General features: G+C 42.7%; 1 protein-coding gene across 23 annotated transcripts in view; it reads right to left on the bottom strand.

The window, feature by feature from the left end:
* Positions 1-2,580: 2,580 nt before the first annotated feature.
* LOC146967415 (calcium/calmodulin-dependent protein kinase type II subunit gamma-like) overlaps positions 2,581-25,337 on the bottom strand; it is a 42,206-nt gene continuing 19,449 nt past the window's right edge. Inside the window, exons 9-23 of one of the 23 annotated variants that reach the window (XM_085761873.1) lie at positions 25,184-25,278; positions 24,483-24,605; positions 24,272-24,355; positions 22,900-22,942; positions 21,918-21,980; positions 18,218-18,258; positions 16,165-16,248; positions 13,203-13,247; positions 12,995-13,049; positions 12,676-12,756; positions 9,646-9,786; positions 7,937-8,012; positions 7,688-7,782; positions 6,633-6,869; positions 2,581-5,665 (exon numbers count right to left, since the gene is read on the bottom strand). In XM_085761873.1, coding sequence (XP_085617999.1) covers positions 6,637-6,869; positions 7,688-7,782; positions 7,937-8,012; positions 9,646-9,786; positions 12,676-12,756; positions 12,995-13,049; positions 13,203-13,247; positions 16,165-16,248; positions 18,218-18,258; positions 21,918-21,980; positions 22,900-22,942; positions 24,272-24,355; positions 24,483-24,605; positions 25,184-25,278 — 1,259 coding nt within the window. In that variant the 3' untranslated portion in view covers positions 2,581-5,665; positions 6,633-6,636. The remainder of the gene's footprint in view (positions 5,666-6,632; positions 6,870-7,687; positions 7,783-7,936; positions 8,013-9,645; positions 9,787-12,675; positions 12,757-12,994; positions 13,050-13,202; positions 13,248-16,164; positions 16,249-18,217; positions 18,259-21,917; positions 21,981-22,899; positions 22,943-24,271; positions 24,356-24,482; positions 24,606-25,183; positions 25,279-25,337) is intronic. The other 22 variants (XM_085761874.1, XM_085761875.1, XM_085761879.1 and 19 more) reach the window with 22 other exon arrangements.

Here is a 25,337-nt window from a genome sequence, read left to right as displayed (position 1 = left end):
AAATATTTCAGGGTTTTGTCCAGAAATAGTAATTCAGTTTCAGTTTCAGTTTAGTTCATTTGAAAGGGACAATGCACATTAATAAACATTGTATAAAAAACACACGTGTAAATGCACTCGAATTAGCTTAAAAAGCTAGTTTTCATCGATTGTCCCTTTGCCAGTTTGTACAAGGCAACCTTTAAAAAGAACAACAATGGAATAAAATATTGTACCACATAGGGTAGACACAAACACATACTAACTAATTGTGTGAAGTGGAATTAGAAACACTACAATCTTATCAGGAGCTGCTTATGTGTTTGACAATGGTCAATGGGGCGACTGGGCCTTTTAAAAAAGTACAGGATATTTGTCTTGAAAGCAGGAAAATCTCACAGGATGTTGGTTTTTGATGCATCTGCTGCAGAAATGTTGAGAAAAACAAAACAAAACAAAACATGGTTAAGAGGATTTTTTTTGCCTCCATCCAGACAATTTATCCATGTAGCTGTTGGAGGGCGGAGGCTGGGTGCAGGTCAGAGACAAAAACAACCTCACAAAACAAACACACATTCAACCTGTGAGTCGGCAATTAACAGAACAGAGAACAGGTTTCAAACCGCCCAAAATTTGTTGTTAGTTTGTTTATCTTCATTAACTTAAAAAGAATCTCCTGAAATTCTTCTGAATTTCAAGATATTTTAAAGTGTACAACTGTTTTTATAACACTTTAAAATGTGTATAACTGTTTTTATAACTATTTTAAAGTGTGCATAACTGTTTTTATAACATTTTAAAGTATGTATAACTGTTTTTATAACATTTTAAAGTATGTATAACTGTTTTTATAACATTTTAAAGTATGTATAACTGTTTTTATAACATTTTAAAGTATGTATAACTGTTTTTATAACATTTTAAAGTGTGCATAACTGTTTTTATAACATTTTAAAGTGTGTATAACTGTTTCTATAACTATTTTAAAGTGTGTATAACTGGTATAACAGGTTTGCACTTGAAGTCGACAGGTAAACTCTCTGTAAAGCAGCTCCACTATGACACGTGTTGCCTCAATATTTGATAGTTGACCTGTGAACCACTGTTTTAAAATATCTTTGAATTATTTTTATTTTGTTGATGCTTTCTTTTTGCCCTTGATCTCATCTTTAAGTGCATTTGTGGGTGTATTGTTGTTGTTATTTTTATTTTCTTTATCTGTGAAAAATTACTTACCAGTGCAATAATTCTGCAGATGATGGTTCATTTAAAAACAAAGTTGTTAAAAAACAAAACAAAAGTTGTTCTCTGAAAGTACACCGTCATTGTTTTGGAGTTGCACATCTACTCGACTATAAATAAAATGTAAAATCTATATTTGGAGCTGATTAAACAGGGAACTCGTCCTTTAAGAGCTGAACAAAGTCAAGAGTAATTTAGATTCACACGTCTCGTTCTGGGTCGACTTCTCCTCGGTTTTTTTTATTGACACTGAAGAGTTGGAGGTCGCAGAGCGAAGACGAGCTCCCTCCAGACTTTCTTCCTTTCTTTCCTTTTTTTATTTTATTATTCTTTCTTTTCTTTTAACGTGTGTGTGCGTCTTTGAGAAAAGTAAATGTGAGTGTCCAACTTAACCAACTGCTGAGCTTCTCCTCATTAATCACACAGAGAGCAGAAGAACCAGGGGGAGCTGTCCTACATCCCAGAGACACATACACACACACACACACACACACACACACATATATACACACTCCTTAAAATAACTGGGACCATCATAAATAACGCCACAAACCCTTTTTTAAATAAGGCTGAAGCATTACTCAACACTTGACTGTGTTCAGCTCGGCTAAAATGGGAGCAGAAGAGGGAGAGATGCTGAATGGACGATGCTGGTGTGTGTCTGTGTGTGTGTGTCTTTGTGTTAATGGCCTGCAGTCTACGCAGTGTTATTCAGAGCTTAATTTGACTTTGTTATGTGATGACAGACAAGTATGGAGGGTAAATATGATGCCTGCTGTGATGCTGATGTGATGTTGGGAGCCGAGCATCGTGGTGAACCAGGAGCAGGTTTTTCTTTCTTTCTTTTTTTTTTTTTTTTTTTAATGCAGCAGCTTCTCTGTGGCTTTTAAATGTCGAGCTGATGATTTTTTTCTCTCCTAAAATTGGACAGGAAGAGTACGTGAGCAGGATATTCAGCATGACTAATCAATGTTGCAGTGTTATATAATCTGTAACGTGTCTTGAATGTTTCTATTAGCTCCAAATTTGGTGATTTCAGGGCGAGACTCGGCTTCTCACACATAATCACGGCTCATGAAACTAGAGAATAAAAAGAAAACTACTAAACTAAAAAGCTCTGTTGTGAGTGTGTGTGTGTGTGTGTGTGTGTGTTTGGACAGTAAGGATGTGAAACCACAGGGTGAACAGAAATCCATTTTGGCAGGTTGTTCAGTCTGGGGATTAAATAGCCTAGCTGCCTTTCCAATAAGATATCTGTTGGACACGGGACAAAAATAAAAATGTTTCCGTTTGACGTCAAAAAAAAGAAAGAAAAAAAATCTTCTCCTTCAAGAAATGAACGAGTCGTGAGAGACAGACCAGTGCTGAAATAGTATTTTTATTAAATACTTTCAAGATCCAAGTTTGAAGAATAACAAAGCTATGATGAAGACCAACTAACACTCAGACAAACACTTGATAGTCGTCAATTCATGGTTTTGTATTTCATTGTACATCATGATCATGCAAAAAAACTCCAGCATCCATGTGAAGGCTGGGGGAGAAAGCGCAGCCCAATAGTATATCATTACAACGCAGGGAAAACGCTAACATCGAGGGCCTCATACCAAGCTACGGCTCCTGAATCCATTTTTTTTTTTTAAACCACTTTTTGAAAAAAATTTTGCATTTTTTAATTCCTTTTTTTAAATATTTTTTATTTCATGTCACCTATTCAACATTCTGGATGGAGGAAAATTCTTATTTCAAAAGATGCAAATATCATATATTAACACTAGGCTCCATCCTTTTTTATTCAGGTAGGTACATGGTAGAAATGCGTAACTGAAACATGCATATAACTAGGTCTCCCGCTCTGGTTTTTCGACGGCGCAGGTCGCACAAGACCCACAACACCCACACACCACAACTCAACTCCACTCTTTTGTCTCCGACTCTCACAACTCCTCAACTGAGCAGGCACGATTTAAAACCACCAAGGGTAGATTACATTAATAAATAATTTAGTCCTGATCAATCTATGATCATTCAATGTGTAATTTTGTGTTGTCTTTACTTCTTTCTCCCTCTTTTCCCTTTTTTTTTTTTTTTTTTTTGCTTATTAAATTCTCTTTTTCCTGTGTGCAAAGGGAGAGTGCAGAACTCCAGCTTGGCAGATCGGCAAAAATTACCAAACGACAAAGTTATAACAGCAACAGCGACGACAACGAAAGAACTCAAACCAGTTAACACTTTGAACAGAGAAACAGAGAGAGGTACAACTAAACATCTCAAGAGCAGAGGGGGCTTGTGGGTACAACGAGGAGGGGGGGGGGGGGAGGAGGAGGAGGAGGAGGAGGAGGAGGAGGAAGAGGAGGGGGTTAAAGATACAACTGTCGCTGATGGATGGAGACAATTAAGCAGCACAGCAAGGGTGGCACCGTGGTCACACAGTAGTGGTGCAGATATGTTACAAAGCCTAAACACACCACCAGGCGTGTGTGTGTGTGTGTGTGTCTGTCTGTGTGTGTGTGTGTGTGTGTGTGCATATGATATGAAGAGACGGCTCACAGCATTGTGGAATCAGAGGTTCAGGAAACTATGATGAAGGTTTTTTTTTTTTAATATATATTTCAAAAACTCATTGAAGAAGAAGAAGAAGAGAAGAGGAGGAGGTTGTTGAGGGCGTCAAACTATTTTCAACTTGTTGTTTTTCTTTTTATTCCCCGTCCGTCTCCTATAAACAGTCTTACGGCCATGGGACTGAGCTGGTAGCCCACAGGAGAGTGTGTGTATCTGTGTGTGTGTGTCTGTGTGTGTGTGTGAGAATAATCGAGAGCTACCAGTGTCTTAAGGAAGTATTTTTTTTAAGGAGGCAAATTGAAAAGTCTGAGTCTGAGGAAAATGTTGCTCAGGGGGTTTACAGAGGTCAGGGGGTGGTTGCTATTACCCAGATGCACAGGATGAGTGTCTCTTAGATACATGTACATATATTACACTTTTCTACATATATCTATACATACACTGTATTTACACAGTGATTATAAACAAACCAGGCCCTTGCAGAAAAAAGCGGAGAGAGAGAGAGAAGAGAAAAAGGAGCGGGAAGGACGGATAAAAGAGGGGAATGGCTAAAGAGAGAGAGAAGGGTTGTAGGTGGGGGGAGAGGGATGGGCGGGCGGGGCGGGGGGGAGGATGAGGGAGAGGCGGCGGGCAAACATGCAAAACGCAGACGCCTTCCCCGGCTCGCTCTCTCCCTCCACTGCATACAGACACAACAGAACGTGTTTTCATTTTCAGCATCATCATCAACATCATCGTCATCATCATTATCATCACGCGCAGGTTAAGCGTTTTAAACTTGCACAGTAAAATCTCTCTCTCTTTTTTTTTTAAAAACTCAGCTGCATTAAAAAGGAGCCTCGAATGTAAAGGATCTGTCCGACACGACAAAACAAAAACAAAAAAGGAAAAAAAGGAAAAGAAAAGAATGAAAGAAAAGGCTCCGGTTTTTCACAGGAACGCAAAGGGAACAGGACGGTAAAAACAAAAAACACGTAAACCCCAAAACACACGCCCCTTTCCCCTCCCCGCCCCCAAACCCCTAAAATCCCACGACAACACGATTTTCCGCTTTTTTTTTTTTTTTAAAACGGAAAACAAAAAAAAAAAACAAAAAAACAAGCACACGAACGAAAACACAAACACATAAAAAGCCTAAAGTTCTACACTTTGGTGCTTCATGTTTTTGATATCAAGTTTCTCTCGTCGTCAACTTCTCTGACTGAGCCGACTTGATTTATTTTTTTTTCCCTCTTATAATTCATGTGGGGGAAAAAACTCCCTATGTGTTTACATCATCCTTCCGGGTTTTGCGTTAACGTATGCGTTACATACGTCCGGGTATCAAGAGCACAAACACTTTCTACCCGGTAAACCCGCAGAAAAGCCAAAGAAAATGTGTTTCCGAAATCTCAGCTGCTAACTTCACACTCCTCCTCCTCTGTTCCTCCCTTTTTATTAGATAGTGAATATAAATGCTTGGTTTGGGTTTTGGTGGTTTTTCTGGTACATCTAGTCATAATTTACACAGTATATTCATAACTCATACTCATAAACTGTCACAAGTTCAACTGTAAATCCTCTCCTCCCCCAGGACGTCTCATCTCGCGCGGGCAGAAAAAAGATGGCTGCCAGGGGAGGGATAGAGGGCAAAGACGCGCCCTCCAATCAGGCGCCAGATGCATGCATCATCCCATAGGGGGCGGTGTCTTGTGTTCAGCCGGCCCCCAGCAGGTCAAAGGAGGGACAGGATTGGTTGGTTATCGTGGAGAGGGATGCGATCTCGCCCGGCCGGGCTCCTGGCACTAGCCAATCCACGCAGAGGACGTGCCTCTTAAACACGCTCGCTGAAAAAAACTGCCCCCCAAAACACACACTCCAGTAGACTGGAGGCTCAGGACCACTGGGAGGGCAGAGGAAGAGGAGGGAGGGGGGGGGGTTAGGTTTTGTTTAATCAATAATCAAATTGTGATGACTCATATCAGCTTTAAAGGGTTACTCCGGCGTAAGTTGAAAGGGATAGTTCAACATTTTGGCAAATTGGCCCATTGCCATAATCCCTATAGTCATAGCAGTAGGTTCGTTACCTTTAATTGTCGGTGCAAGCTATTTTTAGAACGGCGGAGCAGAGCTACGCTACGGAGGCTAATGGGATTTCTTGGTTTCCCTCATCAAATTCATCAAATACACAATCCAACAACTCCAAAACACTCTGGTGGACAAGTTGTGACCTGCACATTCACCACACTATGACATAATAACGGACCGTTATGAGACAGAGTTGTTTTAGAGGCAAATTCATGCAAAACCGCTGATGCGCGTTCCCGTCGGGAGCAGTTTTTAGGCAAGCAGTCTCTGCAGTTCTTCCTCAGTCTTGTAACGATCCGTTATCTCATAGCGTGGTGAATGTGCAGGTCACAACTTGTCCACCAGAGTGTTGTGGAGTTGTTGGATTGTGTATTTGATGAGTTTGATGAGGGAAACCAAGAAATCCCATCAGCGTCCGTAGCGTAGAGGAGAGTGGGTGAGTTGTGTTTTCAATTGAATCCAGGCAAAGCCAGCAGGTGTTTAATGCCTCGTATTATGTGCTGGGACCCTGTTTGTACTGTTTGGTGCTGTTCTGAGCATTATTTGTGGCTATAAGCAGCTTTTTGATCGCGGTTGGCTCTTGGCTCTTGGCTCCATAGACAGCAGTGTTTTGCTGTCTGGCTGTCTGTGCTGAAGTTGCTTTAACTCCAGAAGTTTGCAGTCGGTAAACTCGATCTCTGGGGGCGGTGCTCTACTTGGTCTCACGGTGCGTTACACCATGGGTTGAACTTATGCCGGACTATCCCTTTAACATTGTCTGGTGTGTGTGTGTTGTTGTGTACCTGATCACTGTAGTGGCGCGGCAGGCGCTCCTGAGCAGTGGAAGTGAACGTTGAGCCACTTTCCCTCGCGGCGATGCCACACCCTGGTCTCCTCTGATTGGCTGGAGCGAGGGAGGCCTGTGGTGTCCACGAACTGCGTGAGCCGGATGTAGGCGATGCACGCCGCGTCCTCGCCGATCAGGTGCACGTGTGGGTTGAGCAGGGTGGTGTGCACGGGCTTGCTGTTCTTACTCAGCACTGGGAGAAAAACACAGACACAAAAAAACCGAGTTCATTCATCTTTAAACACGATCGTTGGTCGACTAAACAGAGTCAGGGAGTCTCACGTGTCGCTGCGTTACAGGAAATTTAATTAAAATCTATGATTCATGTCAAAACACTTTGTAAACCCTTGTTTTTAAAAGGTGCCGAACAGCTGATCTACTGTGGAGTCGGTTTAAAAACACTGCACAGAGGGTGACGCTGTGTTTTAATTTGAAATACATCTCTTACATTACTTTTGTTACTTCCTGTTTACATTGGCTCACATGTTTCAGGTGCATTAGTTTGGACGCAGATCATTTTAATGTCAAGATGTAAAAGTCTCAGAGTGGACGTAGAATTAGGAAAACTGCTGCACATTAAAGCTGAGACACTAAAATCTGAAAACATCTATTTATGACGGTGGGATGAGAAAAAAAAAGGAGGAAAACATCTTCACTGATCAAATCCCAGTTTCTGGTGGCAGAGTTGAAACATTTAAGTTGATTAATCAGTGAGAGAAAATTCAATCTATGGTAGAAAACTGAATTGTTTTTTCACAACTATATGATATTCTGGAGGAAAAAACAATCTCTCAAAGTATCCGACACATTAATCAGTAACAAGAATATTAAACTGGAAGAGTAAACGTCGGGATGTTTCAGTGCCGGCGTCGAGCACAAAAAGACAAATTCGCTTGATATTTCCCCACAGCACGTTCCTGTGCTCTCACGCAGCAGGTTTTCAGAGCAAGAGTCAAATAATAAAAAAAAAAGAGACGAGTTGCTGGAGTGAGGAGAGAGGAAGAAACTCACAGTTTTCAAAGTAGAACTTGTGAAAGTCCATGCCCTCCACCAGGTTCCCCAGGGCCTCGGGTTCAAAAGAGGTGAGTCCAGGATCACAAATCCTCCTGAGGGACGAGAAGAAGAGGAAGAGGAGGAGGAGGAGGAGGAGGAGGAGGAGGAGGAGGAGGGAGAAAGAGTGGGAGACACCAGATAGTTGTAAGAAAGCAAGAAGAGAAACAATTAGGAGGAAAAAAAATCACTATAAACAGTCGTTCTTACGTGTAGGCATCGAAATCTCCGTTGTTGATCGCTTCAATCAGCTGCTCCGTTATCTTGATGATCTCCTGTTTACGAGCTGCAGAGCAAATGAGAGAGAGAGGGAGAGGGAGAGAGATACAGATGGTGAATGATGAGAAGCCACTTGAGAGGGTGAGACAACAATTAACTATGTGGTGGATTTGCTTGATGACATTTTCTCTCATCACTTTAGCTCCTGCCTTCCTTCGGGCTCTGCGGCTACAGCTACAGCTCGCCGCCGCTTTTTAACCTCATCAGTCCGACAGCAGCAGCAGCAGCAGCAGCAGCAGCAGCTTCCTCTGCGACGGCACAGACCGACTCGACGCTACAGGCTCCTCGTACTAACTTTATCCTTTCAACCTCATCTCGTCTCCTCTCCTCTCCTCTCCCTCACGTGACTGGAGCTTCACACATAGCGACAGCTGACCTCGCTCCATGACATTAGCAGACGATCCCCTGAGGAAGACCACAAGCTGCCACTGAGAGCTCGTGCGACTCTCGCTGCCAAAATTAACTGATTCGAGACCCGAGCGTGTATCGAGACAAAGTGTGCGATACATGCGGGGGGGGCGGAGGGAACCGGTGATCTCCTTCATTTTCAAGATGGACGTTTAAAGGACAATTCCAGGCAAATTCAACCTGGGGCTGTAGTTTCCTGATATTTTTTTTTAGGTCTAAAGGAATGAATCTGAAGATTTTCTTTTTAATGTCTCCTGTGATGCAGCAGTTATGTCTGTCCGCACATCGCCACAGCAGCGTATAAGGGCAGTGTTTTTCAACCTTGGGGTTGGGGCGCCATGTGGGGTCGCCTGGAATTCAAATGGGGTCACCTGAAATGTCTAGTAATTGATTAAAATAAAAAAAATGACTGATAAAAATGTTCTTTTAACGAATTATTATTCTTTTTAAGATTATGACTGCACTGATGTGATGTTAAAATGGGGTCACGAGCCAAAAAAAGGTTGGGAACCAGTGCCACTGCTATAATGGGAGCGGACGGAGCTTAGGCTGAAAGAAAATGTCAGATGTCTATTCAAAAATACAGCGAGGGGTTTGTTTACTTCAAGAAAGCAGACATGTTTGTAAATATAGCTGCAATATAAAGTCTTGCGAGAGTCAAGTTGACGGCTCACTATGTTTCCAGGTCGTCCGAAGCTCCCGTTTGTTTTACCAACGAAGGAATATCAACTCGGAGGCACAACGTCTTCGTAGCAGTAAGAGTGAATCTGTCTACCTGTAAACACACTGACTCTCGCGAGACTTTGTATTACAGCTCTGTTTACAAACATGTCGGCTTTCTGGAAGCAAACAAACCCCTCGCTGTATGTTTAAAGCCATCCGACGCTGTCTGTGGAAATAAATTGTGGTTTTTTTGGGATGTAAACAGCCCAAAATAGCCTAATATCTGTCCGCTCCCATTACACGCTGCTGTGGCGATGCGGGGACAGAAAGAAAATCTCCAGATTCATTCTTTCAGACCTAAAATATTAGGAAACTACAGCTCCAGGTTGAATTGTCCTTTAAGTCTTGAAACAGGAAGAACGATCAGATGAGCTGAAAATAAAAGACTCGACGAGTCGACGCCCCCCTTGGTAAAGATGAGACGAGCTTCAGGCGTGCAGCAGCTACAGTGAGTAGAGGGTTAAAGGGGGAAAAAGCTGATGTGCAGTTTAGTCCAGATGTGTTCTTACTCTGCTTAGTGTTGCTTTTAGCAGCGACAGTGTTGCTCCCTAGTGGAGCGGCGGACATGGGGGACTGCGAGAGCTCAGACTCGGGGCAGGAGCTGTTGCCTGTGCTGTTCCATGCCATGCGCTTTACGTCATGCGGTGGTACTGAAACACACAACGGATGGTCAACAGAAACACAAACGACATGGACGGATGACAAGGGGAGACAGAAAACACAAATGTGATGAACCCCCTCCCCTACAAACACACACACACACACACATATAGTATATATACATATACACACACAGCAATCATGCACGCACAGCTCATGCAGTTAAACAAAAGTAACAAAAAGTGAAGGAGACACAAAGATGACGTGGGCTAGTGTCAGGAGGATGAGTGAGTGAGTGAGTGAGTGAGTGAGGCATGAGGAGTGAGCGTGGGTTTTGTGACAGACATGCAGATGGGTAACGTGAGGACAGGATGGCAGCTGGAAGCGAGATGAGATCGGCGCAGCTCTTGATCGTGATGCTACGTGATGTGGAAGTCATTTAACTGCCTGCTCCGCTCACGTCTAACTCTGCTCTTAATGCTCGTGTATTGTAACATTAACGACAGAAAGACGCCCTTCTTCTGACGAGCTGCAGCAGCGGCGAAGAAGAAAGACAGAAAGAAAGAGGAGGAATCGAAAGCTGCTGTTTGTTATTAGCTCATGTTTTTTTTTTAAAGCCTGTGAAGGGAGGGGTGGTGAAGGGAGGAGGGGGGAACTTGGCATGATCAGGAAAGGAGGAGAGGTAGAAAAGGTAGAGAGTCGATGGAGGAGAGAGGTCAGACCGTCCTTTGGTGCAGGTGTGTCTGATGAGAGCAGCAGGACAAGGTCAGGAGGTCAAGAGACGAAGGGAGGGGAGAGGAGAGAGATTAGAGCGGAGAGTCGTGAGGACGAGAGAAGAAAAGTAGCAGAGGATGGTTGAAAGAGTAAATCAGAGAGAGGATTAAAGATCATAACGGAGAATAAGAAAGCGTTAGAGAGCGGAGAGAGGAGGAAAATGTGAGGACAAAGAGAGAGAAAACACGATGCTCTGATGGTGGCGCATGGGTCCGGGGGCCTTGTCAGACTGGGAGAGCTGGTTTTAGGACGCCCAGCTGCAAGGCGAGCAAGGCTTCCTCCTCCAGCTGGAGCCGTCGCATCGGGAGGACAAGGGGATAGATGCTGTGATCACCAAGACTCACACACACACACTCAAACGCACGCACACATACACATTTCAGGGTTCCCACAGTGGCCCTGATGAAAACAAAACCAAAAAAAAAAATAAAAATCTACTTTTCGACTTTTTTCTCCTCCTCTCTTCCTAATGAGTTTCCAGACGGAGGTCAAAGCGCCTCCTGAAGAACGAGCCCCTTCTGTTTTTTGAAGTTATTTGTTGCGAGCACAGAGGTGAAGCGGTGGAAGTGTCGTCGTCTGGCACACAATGTACAAAACAATGGGAAATACACAAGAGTGAGGATCATTCTGCCTTATTACAACTTGGGTCTTACTGTTTTTGTAGTTTAGTAACATTGTATTCAAACTGAGATCTGATCAATCGGGATTAGTTGCACAAGTGAATCATGATCAATCTTACATTTATTGTGAGTGTTTAATAATGGACAAATATGTTGGCTTTATGCAATTGTAACTACATTATGTATAATTTATTTATTACATTAAATTAACATGACGACAGCTCCATCTGAGTTTTAACTTTCAGCTGAGACGATTTAACTTGAGAACTGATTCATTTCCAGCAACTGATTAAAACTTTCAATCAAACAGTTAAAGGAATTTGCATTAACGTGAAATTATCAAACATTAATGGCTCCATCTGAGCTGCTGTTATACCATTATGTAATTTTTTTTAATATATACACGTGTTATTTGTTATTATGAGCTGTTATCAGGTAAATTCATATGCAAGTTGTATTTCAATGCATTACTTAAATGTTGCCCCTTTTTGGTTTTTAGGTTGCCTTTAACATCTGGCCAGTGACAATGGATGAATATTAGGCTTACTGGCCAACAACTCTGGCTCACTTGCAGTTTCTTTTAAATACTGGTGATTAGTGTTGCATTGTCCCTGTTAAATAAACCCATAAATAAATAAACGAGAACTGATTCATTTCCAGCAACTGATTCAAACGTTCAATTAATCAGTTAAAGGAAATCGCATTAACCTGTAATCATCACGGCCCTGGTAAAAACATTAATGGTTGGACCATCAGGATGTGAGGCAGAGATTTATTGATTGCGTATCGTAAGATGTAAGCCAGTGTTCAGAGTTGTATTTTATATTTTAATATTGTACTGGTAACACAACATTTAGTTTCTTTTGTTTCTTTTATAATACTATGATTTTATGTTCCACTGACAACTTATAATGGTTACATAATAAACCTAAAATCATCACGCTTCCACAAAAAGGAGAAACGTGTGTTTAAAAATAAGTTCAGATGTGGGTGTTTTCCATCTGTACTTTTCGGTACAAGAAAAAAAACAACAACTGCAGAAATATCCAGACTTCTTCCTAAAAGCTGACAACAGCTCCGCACCTCTGGGGGTTTATTTAAAAACTTGACTTTCTGCTTGCGCTTGTTACCGCCTGTCAGACTCAATCAACATGGTGAGTGAAATCGTATTTTTTTTAAGTCAAAATGAGACAAATAAGAGTCAAGTTGTAATAAAGTGGAATTATCCTTTAAATAAATCAATACTGTCAATCGGTATCAAATTTTGTAATGTTCCCTGAGTTTTCCCTGAAGAAAAAAGTCCCGAAAGAAACATAAAAATCAGGAATATACTGTATATTTATAAATAAAAAAAAGAAAACCAGTGGGAACCCTCAAAAAGCTTGGTGGATCAGAGTGAGGGAGCTCAAAGATGTAAGACGTCATTGCCGGTACATAAAGCCAGGGGGGAGGAGGGGGAGTGGGGTAGGTGGGTGGGTGGGTGGGGGTGTTAGGTCCTTGCCAGGGGCAACCGTTATGGCTTCTGGTTGCCATGGATAAACTTACTGGCAGGTGAGCTTTGAGGTGAGGGCAGAAGTGGGGGCATCTCCTCGGTGGCGCTGCTCTGACTCAGCGCCGAACTGTCCGCTAGAACACACACACACAGAACGCAGCCGGACACACAGTAAATACACACACGTACACACACAAACATACACACATATCACAGGCACACGGTCAAGAGTGTGAGAGACACGTGTTTGCTGCATCTCGGCACGCCTGTCAGTCACAACAGTCAAATGCACACACTTGGCTAGATGGGGAGACAGAGAGAAGAGAGAGAGCGGGATAAGAACAGGAAAAGGGGAGTAAAACACTCGAGTACCTTTCCTACCTTTCATTTCCTCCTCGTCGTTGGTGGCGTTGCTCTCCGTTGATCCCTGGAGTCAAGACAGACCGACACAAAGACACTCAGGTTAAAAAAAAAAAAGAAAGGAAAAGAAAGAGGCCAGGGTCTCGTCTTGTCTCGTCTCCGAGCCGAGTGAAGTGAAGCTCCGCCCCCTTTTTACATACGAAGGGAGCGTGAGTCTCACCTTGACTCCGTCGGGAGGGTTGTGCACCACCGTGCTCTGCGATTCCTGCGATGCAAGAGACAGAAAAGTGAGTCCACGACACGCCACGATCCCAAACCAGTGCCTCTCAACTGGATTCAAACTGGGCCCCCTGTTCTACCTCAGCTGCACTACACCTGCTCTGTCCAGACTAGAAGATGAAACAACACGATCAAGGCTGTAAATAATGATTATTTTCTTTATCGGTCATCATTATCAGCCTTTTATTTAATTTAATTAATGACTGTTTGGTCTTTAAAATGCTGGGAAATAAAATAAATGCTCATCACAAACCTGAAAGATGTTTTTATTTCACTGTTGACGATAAGGACAAAGATAACCAGCGCATATTTACATCTAAGACGCGATAGTTTTCTGCTGATTAACTTTCACTTTCCGATTGTGATGACAGGATCATAACTTCAAAGATAAACTAAAGAAATTAAAGTACTGAGTAATTTCTCCTGAACCTTTTTATCTAGTGCTTGAACTAAGTTTTTGTCATCATCAATTCATCTGCACATTATCTTTGGTTTAAAAACCTGCTATATTTAAATAGCAATCTCTCACACTTTTCCAGGAGACAAGTGCAAAAAATAATCATTAATCTTGTTTTATCCAACAAGAGGCAGAAAAGCTGAATAATTTCTGGTCTACAACAATATAGAGAAACATCAATATTATGAACTATTAGATCAGAACTATTGAAATACTTTCCTTTTATATAATTTAAAACATAAAAGTGGGACATTTTCTATAAAATGAAAGCTATCCTTATTAGTATTAGTATAGTATCTTAACCTGATGGCATTGTCTTAGCCTATTTTTCCTTTCCTTCTTATATTCAATGTATAATCACTCAGTTGACTGCTACTTTTTTCTATTCATTTTTGTCATCATTTAATTGTTCCTTGTTTTTTTGCCTTTGTAACATTTGGTTTTTGATTATGTTCTTCATCTGAGGTTTTCATATAAGCCCTTTTGGGTTTCATACCTCTCCTCCACACATCCCAGTCATAATAACTGTTTATATTATTTTAAAATGATATGTGTGCAAAATAAATTAAATAAATAACTGGCCCAGCCCTACTCGCGGCCTGTTTTGGGGTTCTGCACCCGTTGAGAAGCACTAAACCAAGACAAGATAGTGAACTATCCACACCACAGCGCTACAGGATGTCATGTGTAATGCATCATGCTAGTAAAGCATCTTAAAAAAACCACAACATGCTACTGAGGACCGAGTGTGAGCATTAAAAAGCCTGGCAGTTATGATAAGGATGTCGATGAGGGGGTTGTTAATGAGGCGCAGGATAAACAGGTTAGAGTGAGTATGATGGGCTGGATTGGATGAAGAGGAGCTGGATGACAGAGTAAGATGTTAGGATGGATGGTTGCAAGGCCGTGTCGACTTTAATGAGGAAGTCGCACAGGATAGCTGGTTAATCATGGCAGGAGGAGGATTATACACAGAGAATAACACAGAGGCCATTACATGATAAGACTAAACTCTACTTGGATGTATCAGCAGCTGGAGCTCTGAGCCACGACTCCACACACACGTCTCTGTGCCGTGCTGCCTCTTTAGAGACACATAATCCCGGAGACAAGGTCATGCTCCTTAGAAAATCTCAAAGGTGCACATGTGCAGCCTGAGATTTGAAATAATTTCCCAAAACGTGTTTTTTATTCCTTTTTTTTTTTTTTTATCCGCTTGATTTACAAGTCAGGACCACATGTGCACCTTAGGGATGGAGAGGGTGAGGGAGGGGGGAATGGAGGGGGGAGGTATAATGGCCAGAGGATGGGTACTGTCATGGAGCGACGACACCTCCCGGATGGTAGATGAAGGATAATAACAAGCAGCAACTACACTGCCTGTCCAAAAAAAAAAAAGTCACCACTTGGATTTAACTAATATAATAGGTACTGTAGGAGCGAGGACTGCATGGATGAATATGTTTCAGCTGGCAACAACCTATTTAACCCTAACTGATGCAGTCTCATTTCTAAGTATGTTACTATGTTGGACAACACATCTTGTGGTCGTGGAAAAGATGTTCATCTTTTTTGAGAAGGGTCAAATTATTGGCATGAATAAAGCAGATAAAAACATGATACTGTGCGTTCACACCAAAAGCATCCAAAGCTTCAAAAATGCCAATAGTCATTCATTTTCAATGAGAGCGTCAACTGCTGTCAGCCGCGCTTCCAAGGCGTCCAAAGCTTCCAAAGCGTCACCAGACGAGAAGTTGAGTCTCGGTTAACTTTATGGTAATTAGCTATGACGCAGTTCGGCGGCAACCGGTCAGAATAGAGACGTCCTTCCATGTGTCCTGCTCCTTCAAATGACCAGGGCGATTGAACTTTGACCTCAGTCACGTGAAGAGTGACCAAAGCAGCTAAAAATATTTTGGAAGCTGTCTTGTCTGACCGCAACGATCGGGTGATTTTGCCTCTTTGGAAGCTTTTGGTGTGAACGTACAGTAAGGAGATCGCTGAGACTGAAAGTGGGTTAAGAACTGTCCAACGCATTATTAAAAACTGGAAGGAGAGTGGGGAACCATCATCTTCAAGGAAGAAATGTGGTCTAATGTGACCAGAGAGTCCAGACCTTAACCTCACTGAGAATCTTTGAAAAATGAATGCAACTCTGTGGACGGAAATAAATGTTGTGACATTGCAGAAGCTTTTCGAAACGATGTCACAGCGAAAGCGTTTCGTAATCCAACGAAATATCAGAGTGTGACTTTTTTTTGGACGGGCAGTGTACATGATGATAATGGAGGATGAGGCACAACGGGCGACTACGATGCAACTACTGGCTGGGTGTTGGTGGTTGTGGTTGTGGCGGACGGGCGAGTGGGTGGGTGGGGGTGGGGGGTGTAAGGAGGCGGTAGGGGAGCGGGGGGGGGGGGACCGACACTGCGGCGGCCTACTGTACCATCTGGGTGTTGGTCGCCATGTTGGTGTCTTTCAGGGCATTGATGGCGCTCACTATACTGTTCTTACTGTTGTTGGTAGAAGGCTGGGACGAGAACGCAAACACTCAGAGTGAACACAGGTTGTTGTTTTTTTACACACACACACAAACGCACACACAAACACACACACACACACACATATACACAGATGCATTAGAATTATCCGCCTTTTAGGGAACGGGGCTAATTGTCGGTGGAGGCTCCCGGGCTGTTGAGAGCTAACAGGGTAAATGAGAGGGTGAGTGCCACAGAATGGCCTCTAGATCATCCTTTTTACTGCCTCACTAACCCTCTATGCCTCCGCCACTTAACTGCACAGAGAGACCCCTGGGGCAGAGGAGAAAGAGAGGGAGGCAGCAGCAGAGAGAGAGAGAGAGAGAAGGGGGGAGGAGTAGGAGGAGGAGGGGAGGAGAGAGAGATGCTTAGTAGTAGTAGCAGCAGCAGCGAGAGAATGATGGAGAGAGACTGCTCGGGAACGAGAGCAGCAAAACCTCTGACAGAGGCCCATTAAAAAGGTGAAAGAATAAAACGAATATAAAAAAAATAATTAAGTGATAATTACACACAAGATTATGACCGGTGGACTGTCAACTTGTGGATGTGGCTACAGGAATTGTTACGGCCTAAGAAGGGCAGAGAAACCCTGGAGGTAAAAACCAAAAAAAAACCCAAAACCTTGACAAACAAACAAAAAAAAGGAACCTACCCAGGGGGCAAAATCCCAGTTTTTTGAAAAACGGACACGGAGCGTTGTAAAAGGTTTGACACCAGAAATGATATCTAGGAACTTCAAGGATTAAAACCTGGGTGGACAACCCGGTCAACTAGCTGCTGGAAAGCTACAGGGGGCCAAAACCCCTTTCTGGGGTCATTTTGATGGCGAAATGATGTAAATGCAAATATTTAGGTACTACAATGGCATAAATAGTCATACAACTATGAAATTTGGCAGAGAGTATCTTGACACATAGGGGGAGGCATGAAAAAAAGATTCTGGGGTTTGTTGCAACTCAATTTTAAGATATCACCCCCAACATCCCAAAAAAGACCAAAAAAAGTACTGTTCGCCTGACAAATTCTCATGAAAATTATTATTTTTCAGCACTTTATGGAGAATATCTATGCTTAACATATATATAGAAAATTTCCTTAATTCATAAGCTTCCATTTGAGTCCAAGATAGCCTTTCTACTAGCTACTGGAAAGCTACAGGCTGTCTCCAAACAATGCAACACCTATTGTGAAAAACTACATGTTAACTGGCATGATCAGAAACCATTCTATTTCTGGTCTCCCCAAAGTGAACAGATAGATAGAGAAGACCGTTGGCCACAGCAAGTGGGGCTTTGGAGATAGAAAGGCTATCTTGGACTCAAATGGAAGCTTATGAATTAAGGAAATTTTCTATATACATGTTAAGCATAGATATTCTGCATAAAGTGCTGAAAAATAATAATTTTCATGAGAATTTGTCAGGCGAACAGTACTTTTTTTTGTCTTTTTTGGGATGTTGAGGGAGATATCTTAAAATTGAGTTGCAACAAACCCCAGAATCTTTTTTTCATGCCTCCCCCTATGTGTCAAGATACTCTCTGCCAAATTTTATAGTTGTATGACTATTTATGCCATTGTAGTACCTAAATATTTGCATTTACATCATTTCGCCAGCAAAATGACCCCAGAAAGGGGTTTTGGCCCCCTGTAGCTTTCCAGCAGCTAGTTGACCGGGTTGTCCACCCAGGTTTTAATCCTTGAAGTTCCTAGATATCATTTCTGGTGTCAAACCTTTTACAACGCTCCGTGTCCGTTTTTTTGCTTTGCCCCCTGGGTAACCGTTTGAAATAAATAATACAAAGGAAGAGAAGAGTGAGAGCGAGTCAAGAAGAAACAGAAACAGCGAGAGGCACAGAAAGAGAACAGAAGGTAGAGAAAGGGGGTCAAAGCTAACGGAGGAGAGACAGGACACGAGGTAACAGAACAAAAGAGGGCAGCGAGGTGACGAGACAACCTTACCTTAGCAGAATCTGACTTCTTGTTGAGTAAACTTTTGCAAGCTGTAAAAAAAAAAAAATTAAAGAAAAGAGGATAGAAAGGGAGAGAAAGGGGAAGATAACTGAGTTTCACTGTTGACGACAGCATCTTTTAAATCACCCAATCCTCCTTTTTTTAAAAAAGAAAAAGAAACCCACAACAAATCTGAATCTAAATTTGTCATATCTACTCAACCACCCCCCCAAAAAAACCTGACTCTTTGTGACAACGTAAGCTCATAGTCTCTAGAGAATAACATGCATTTAATGGATTTCTTGGGCATTTTTTTTTCTTCCCCCCCTTCGCTTTGGCTGTACAGGTTGCTACACTCTGCAAAACCCATTCACATCATAAGTCCATTCATTGCCATCTGGGGATAAAAGAGAAACATGAGAGCAAAGTAAACTTCCTCAATCCATTTCCTGTCTAGAAAGACCCCAGCAGATCTAAAAAAGAGAGTGATGGTCAGACTCAAACTGCCGCCAGGACTGACGACTGCTGATGAGCTAGGTTAATGTAAATCATTGATTTCCTTTAAGGGCCCCAGTCACTTTCCCCCCTCTCAGTCTAAAGCTCTCAACTGTCTGTTGCTTCCTTTTCTCTCATTTTCCACTGACACACACGTTTCAAAAATCTTATCTTGTGTTTCTTACCTTCCAATAAGAAAATGGGAGAGGGAGAAGGTGGGGGGAAGAAAGAGGGGATGGGGATGGGGGGGGTTGAAAGAGACGGCTTTGTATTACAGTATAAAGGAGTGGTGAGAGATAAGGGGGCACAGCATTTACAGCAGCAAACAATATCAAGAGACAACGCATCATGCTCCTTAATCTGCTTAATGTTGCGTCGCTATGCAGCGTCTGTCTTGGCCTGGCCATGCAGCATCCAAAAGGAGAAAATATTAAATAAAATAATATGTTTTCATTCCAAAAAACCAGGGGGAAAAAAAGGGAGAGCTTGATTTGATTGTTCAGAGCGCAAACATCTGCTCTTCTTCATTCGACTAAAACTCTTCTACCCCCCCAAAAAAAAAAAAAAACAGCCACCAGGGTGCTAATAAGTGACAGCGTGGGACCAACATGTTCATATGCTCTCTGAATACAAACCTTCCCTCCTCCTCTTACACTCAAGAGAGTGAGCATCGCCACCACCACTGCCACATGACGACAGTTTGGGTAAAGTCAGGATGACCCACAGCAGGGAGGGCTGCACCACCACCACTCAAGCAAAGACAGTACGCCTGCTTGGTGATGACGATGACGATTTAGGGAAGGATGTATTAAAAAGCAACAGAAGGTGTTTCTCCCCTGGTACATTTCTATTTTAAATAGGATTATAACCAACACAGGACACCCACATGCGAAAAGGCAGCAAGGCAAAACACCTTTCTAGAAAACACACACAGAGAAGACGCTTCAAACGCACACACTGTCACTTTTTTTTTGCTATAATGTCGTTAAAAAAAAGGGGGAAACATCATGAGCAAACTGCCAAGCCTTGCCTCAGCCATACTCTACAGAGAAGTGCGGGGAAGCAGTTGTAGTAAAAAAAACAAAAAAACACAACGACAAACAAACAAAACAAAGAAAAGTAGTGCCAGGATTTTGTGGTGACGATCAAAAAACAACAAAACACACACGGAAATATAAGGCTATAATTAAAAGGAGGAAGGAAGGAGGAGAAAGGCTGAGGAGTCCAGTTCGGAGCGATGATGATGATGTCGAACATGATATTCACGGAAAAAACTTACAAAAACAGGCAACGTGGTCCAGGACGCCCTCAGTTGGAGGGCCCTAGCTGACAGTCAAACCACCACAAACACCCCGGTAACTCAGCGCACCAATCACACACTGAGGTCGTCTCCCCCATTCACAGTTTTAACCCTTCATTCATTATCCTGCCTACACACAGTTTACCTAGTTTACCTGACTATGAGCTCTAATGCACGCACTGCAGAGCAAAGGAGATTCTCTCGTCTTGAATGTGGCGACAAGGAAGCCCGAGTGCTCTACACTGCGTCTGTCTAAGGTACAAAAAAAATCCATGGAGCCACCATCGGAATCGCCGACCTTTTCCCACCCGCCCATCCCCACCCGGCAGGATGAGAGCCAGGTCTGCTTTTAGCACTTTCAAAATAAAAAAGGAATCTGCTCCTCTGTGCAAGGTTATTATAGTTAACTAAGACTAAAACTAGCAGTGAAAATAATTTTGTAAACTGAAATAAAAATTAAAATGACAATGTTAATTGTTCATTAAAATGAACAATGCAAAACTAACTGAAACTAAACTGAATTGCAGATAACATTAGTGTAGTTTTAGTTTTCTTAGAAATGGCTAAAGTTGCAGGAAGAAAACGCCACAACTAAATATGGGACGACTTCGAGTACGACCCACAGGTAGATAAGAGTGAATGTAACGTGGCGAGGACTGATGGGAACATTTATGGGATGCAACTATTAGTTCAACTTCAGAGGTCTTAGAGAGGCTTTTTCCTAATACCTGAAGAACTAAAACTAAGACTAAATAAAAACTCAAAAACTCCTCAAAAATAAAAACTAAACTAAAACTACTAAACTAGAACTAAACTAAAACTAAACTGAAATAAAAAAGCAAACTGAAAAACTAAATAAAAAGAAAAACAAATGAAAATTTTAAAACTAATTTATAATAACCTTCGTCCACAATGCAATAAATGATGCAAAGTGTGACCTAGTGTTTGACCAGCGGCGGCAGAGCTGCTGCCACGTTGGCCGACGGGCGGCGTTCCCTTCGAAGAGGTTCAGAGCTTTTCTTTTGGAAGTACTAAAACAGACCTCAGGAGAGGCAGATGAGACATAGGATGCCTTCAGCCACCAGGGATTCAACAGGAAAGGCTGCACAGCGATGATGGTTTCAACAGTTGGCTTTTCACCGAACGCAGCACTCCCCATCATCATCCTCCGTCTCAGTCTGAACCGAACCCCGCCCCTCTGGCTCCTCAACATCCGCCTTTTCACCCCGTGTCCCCGTCTCCCTCCCGCACCCAGTCCCAGGTCTGACGATGGCAGCACGCCAACCCAGCTCTTGCCGGCCCCCTGCAGTGTCAGTTTCCCGCCCGCAGGATACATGCCCCTCCTCATCCCCTGCCCCCAGTCCGCCTCTGTGCCCCGTCCTCGCGGAGGGGGGGGAGCACAGAGGCGCACGGGGTCAGCTGGAAGTCAGGATGGAGCTTGCGTAAAAGTGACGACATGGCTAATTTGGGGGGAGGGGGGGGTGAAGTGGGAGTTATGAGGTGGAGGCTGAGCTGTGGTGAGGTGTAAATGTATAAAAAAGTACTTTAAAGTGCAGGTTGAACTCTTATTGATTACCGTTAAGTGATGCTGATGTTCATGAGTGTGTGCAGTGGAAAAAAAAAAATCTGACGTCTTTGCATTAGAGCAAAAGACAACACATCTAGAATAGCTAAAATGTACAAAATCTGTGTGAGAATGCATGAACGTGTCTGTGTGTGTGTGTGTGTGTGTGTGGGGGGATGTCGATGAGGATGCTGACAGAGGCTGCATGCGTGAGTTTAGGTGTGTGTGGGGTGGGGTGGGGGGGAATGAGAGGGGCCCATCCCCCTGTTCTCTGAACCAAAAGACGTAGTTGTTGTTGTTGTTGTTGTGTGTGTGGAGAGGAAGTGGATGGGCGTGTCTCTGGGACGTACCTTCCTGAGCCAGTGAGGCCGTGGAGGAGGCGGCAGCAGCAGAGTTGGTATGCTGCCGGCCCACTATTGGACAGAAATGCTACAGTTGGGAGGAGCTATGCAAATTGAATTTTCACCCTGGTTCAATCATGGGCCTAGGAAGCTACAGCGAGCGCCGGCTGCAGCCCAGATTCGTCGGCACGTTTTAACTTCGACAGAAATGGGCTAAAGCGAAAGATGTTGCACCCCCTGTGGTTTCCTAGGCCCAGGCTTGAAATCATTAGCCATCGACTGACCAATTACTTAGGGGCTGAGAACAAGGCTTCAACCAGAACAAGTCGCTCCCAGCAGGGCTGAGATTAGAAACACAGAATCTTAACAGTCACCTGGTTTTATAACACCACACTTGCCCCCAACATAAAAATCTCATAAGAAAAAGTCTACATTTCCCTTTCTCAAGCATGCAAACGCTCCACGGGCAGCAGAAAAGAGGGACACACGCTCTCTCACACATACGCACACACATGTATTCTCACACACACATACACACACACACAAAACACAAGGAGAGATACATTAGCATGGACAAGGACAAAACTGACACCCACATATAATCTGGTACATGACAAAATATCATATTTTTTAGCCTGTTCACATATATTAAGAAGTTAAATCACTTATAATTATAATGATAACAATAATAATAATGATAATATTAATCAATTGTCATCAATACATTATTTCTACCATGACTCCAAGGAACATGTTTCAGTTCAGTTTAATGTCGTAAGCGAGCAAATTCCTGTGCACACACAAAAACAAGTTGTTATTTTAAGGATGAGTGGGTGACTCTGTGTGTGTGTGTTGTCTTTGTGTGTGTATGTGTGTGAGTGTGTGTGTAGTGAGGGGGTTAAAAAGAGGTGCAGAGGACTCTATCCACTCTCCTTCCTCCTCTCCCTCTGCATGTGCTGCGTGGGAGGCTGAGGGCGAAGGGCACACCCACCTGAGAAGTTTCTGGACACCAGCATGGTGGTGAGAATGGCTCCCTGGAGGACAGGAGGAAGGAGGAAGACGTGAGGAAGAATAATGAGTGTGAGGACTTTTTTTTTACCGAACAAGCTTTTGCAACACCATTTTTATCTTCCTGCGCCTCCTTAAGAGCGCAGCTGCTAGATCCACAGTCAAAAGCCGAGCGTTCGTTTCTTCTTTGCTACATTCAAATAATTACGTATTGTTTGACAAATTACTGGGTTGACTTGATGCAGACTTTTGGTTTCCACTGTGTGTCTTCGTCACATCTTAAAGTCCCATGGTGTATTCTTCAATGCAAATGGATTTAAATGATGTGACAACACAGAACAGCTGCTCCTTCACGAGTTTGCATGTAACAGCTTTGAATGCAAACTACAGCAGCTACAGCTCGAGATGTTTCAATACGGCTGCTGATACGACACCAGAGTTTCTGAGCCCATATCTTAACTGTGATTCAACATTTTTCACAACATTTCCTACAAAACAATGTTTTGGCTGATCAAAAGAAGATCTCAAAGCCATTTAAAGGAGACATATTATGCTCCCCTTCCATGAATTAAAATAGTTCCCAGGTGTCTTAAAGACATGTCTGTGACATGCTTTGGTCAAAATACCTCAAGGATCAAACATCACAGCTCTTTTCATCCTCTCAAAACAGCCCTGTTCAGAACAGCTGCTTTCGGTGCCTGTCCCTTTAAATGCAAATAACCACTGCTTGCCCCACCTCTTCTACCGGTCCCAGGTAAGGGTGGTATTATGCAAATTCGAAACCTAGTTACGTCACCAGAAGACAACTGAGGGAACAGCTCGTAAAACCACGTGGATTTCAACCAAAGGATTCTGCACACTACAGATTTTTTGTCAGTTCTCACATTTTGGGGGTCGGAAGGCAAGACAAACACCCAAATATATGTTAAAGAGCCTTCAAAAAGTGATATTTCCATAGTATGTCCCCTTTAAGAACTTAGTCTGAATAAACCAAGCAAATTTGTATTTAAATTAGGAAGCGTTGGATCAGAAGACTTGACCAGACAATCAAGCTGAGCTTTGAATATTTGACGTTTTCAAATTCTCAGCATAATGATACTGAAAAGACCACAGAGCTGTAACGAATATTGAATCTTAAAGACAACATTTGAACATTTGAAGCATGACTAAAGGTGCCTAAATATGAAGCTCATGTTAAATAACTATGATTTGATCTTGTTCCATCATATAAAGGGATGTGCAGAGACTGAATTCAATAAGATCAAAGGAAGCTACAACTAAATAAGTAGATTTAACCATCTCAATACACAACAGTGAAAGGAGGGCAGTAAAAACAACAGTTTCACAATGAGTACCTTGAGTTTTCGGCGAGCATTGAACTTGCGGAGACACTCGACAGTTTCCTGTCTGTGCATCATGGAGGCCACTGTAGAGCGGTGCTGTGGGAAAAAAACAAACAAAACAAATAATTAAACAAACTGATTCTTTGAGTGAATCTATTTTCTTCTTCATGTTATGTCTAGATATACTCTTCATCTTCGGTGGGCTAAGTGAGTGAATACTTACGCAGACCCATGGGTGTTTGAGGGCCTGTTCAGCAGTGATTCTCTTGGCTGGGTTGATGGTCAACATCTGGTTGATCAGGTTCTTTGCCTCTGGGGTCACCGTGTCCCACTCTGGGGAGGGGAACTGGGCAAAATAGGGGGAAAACAAGTGAGTGTGACAGTTTAGAAAAAATCTGAGAGTCAGAGAGGAGCCCTGCATCTATCAGATCTGCATGTCCCGGGCTAATCCACGCCATCTGGGCACCAGGTCTTTACTTAATCTGTCAAAATTATGACGACATGAGAGTAAAAACTGCTAATTTTCCTTTTGGATTAACAGAACACATGCTCCTGTTGCAGGTCTTTGAAGCGTTTTTTTATAAAGAGTAAATAATTCCCTTCAAACAGGCTGCCTCAGACTTCACTCTCAGCAAAATTGAAAAGCAACTTGATTATCAGAAACTGAGAAAGGAGGATACCCCTTCTCTCTGAGTCTCCCTCCCTCTCTCTCTCTCTCTCTCTCTCTCACACACACACACACACACCCCTCTGCAATGCGTCAGGGAGGCCCTGATAGGATCAATAGCTTTGGACCAACTCTCAATTGGACACTATTAAACATTCAAAAAACTGCTTAGCAAACTCCTGCACTGCACCGTTTACGGATATACACCTCACACACACCCAGACAGACACACACACACACACACACAGCACACTTACATCATATGCCCCAGCTTTGATCTGCTGATAGAGTTTGTGCTGATCTTCATCCCAAAATGGAGGATACCCCACTAACAAGATATAGAGAATAACACCTGACAGAAAACAAAGCAAAAAGATTATCTTACAATACTTGCATCACTTTGCCTTCAAA

This window comes from Trachurus japonicus, chromosome 19, assembly GCF_045865225.1.
Source record: "Trachurus japonicus isolate A0001 chromosome 19, Traja_1.0".
NCBI classification, from domain to species: Eukaryota; Metazoa; Chordata; class Actinopteri; order Carangiformes; family Carangidae; genus Trachurus; species Trachurus japonicus.
The sequence above is the reverse complement of the archived record's forward strand: the minus strand, read 5'-3'. Positions and strand labels throughout refer to the sequence as shown.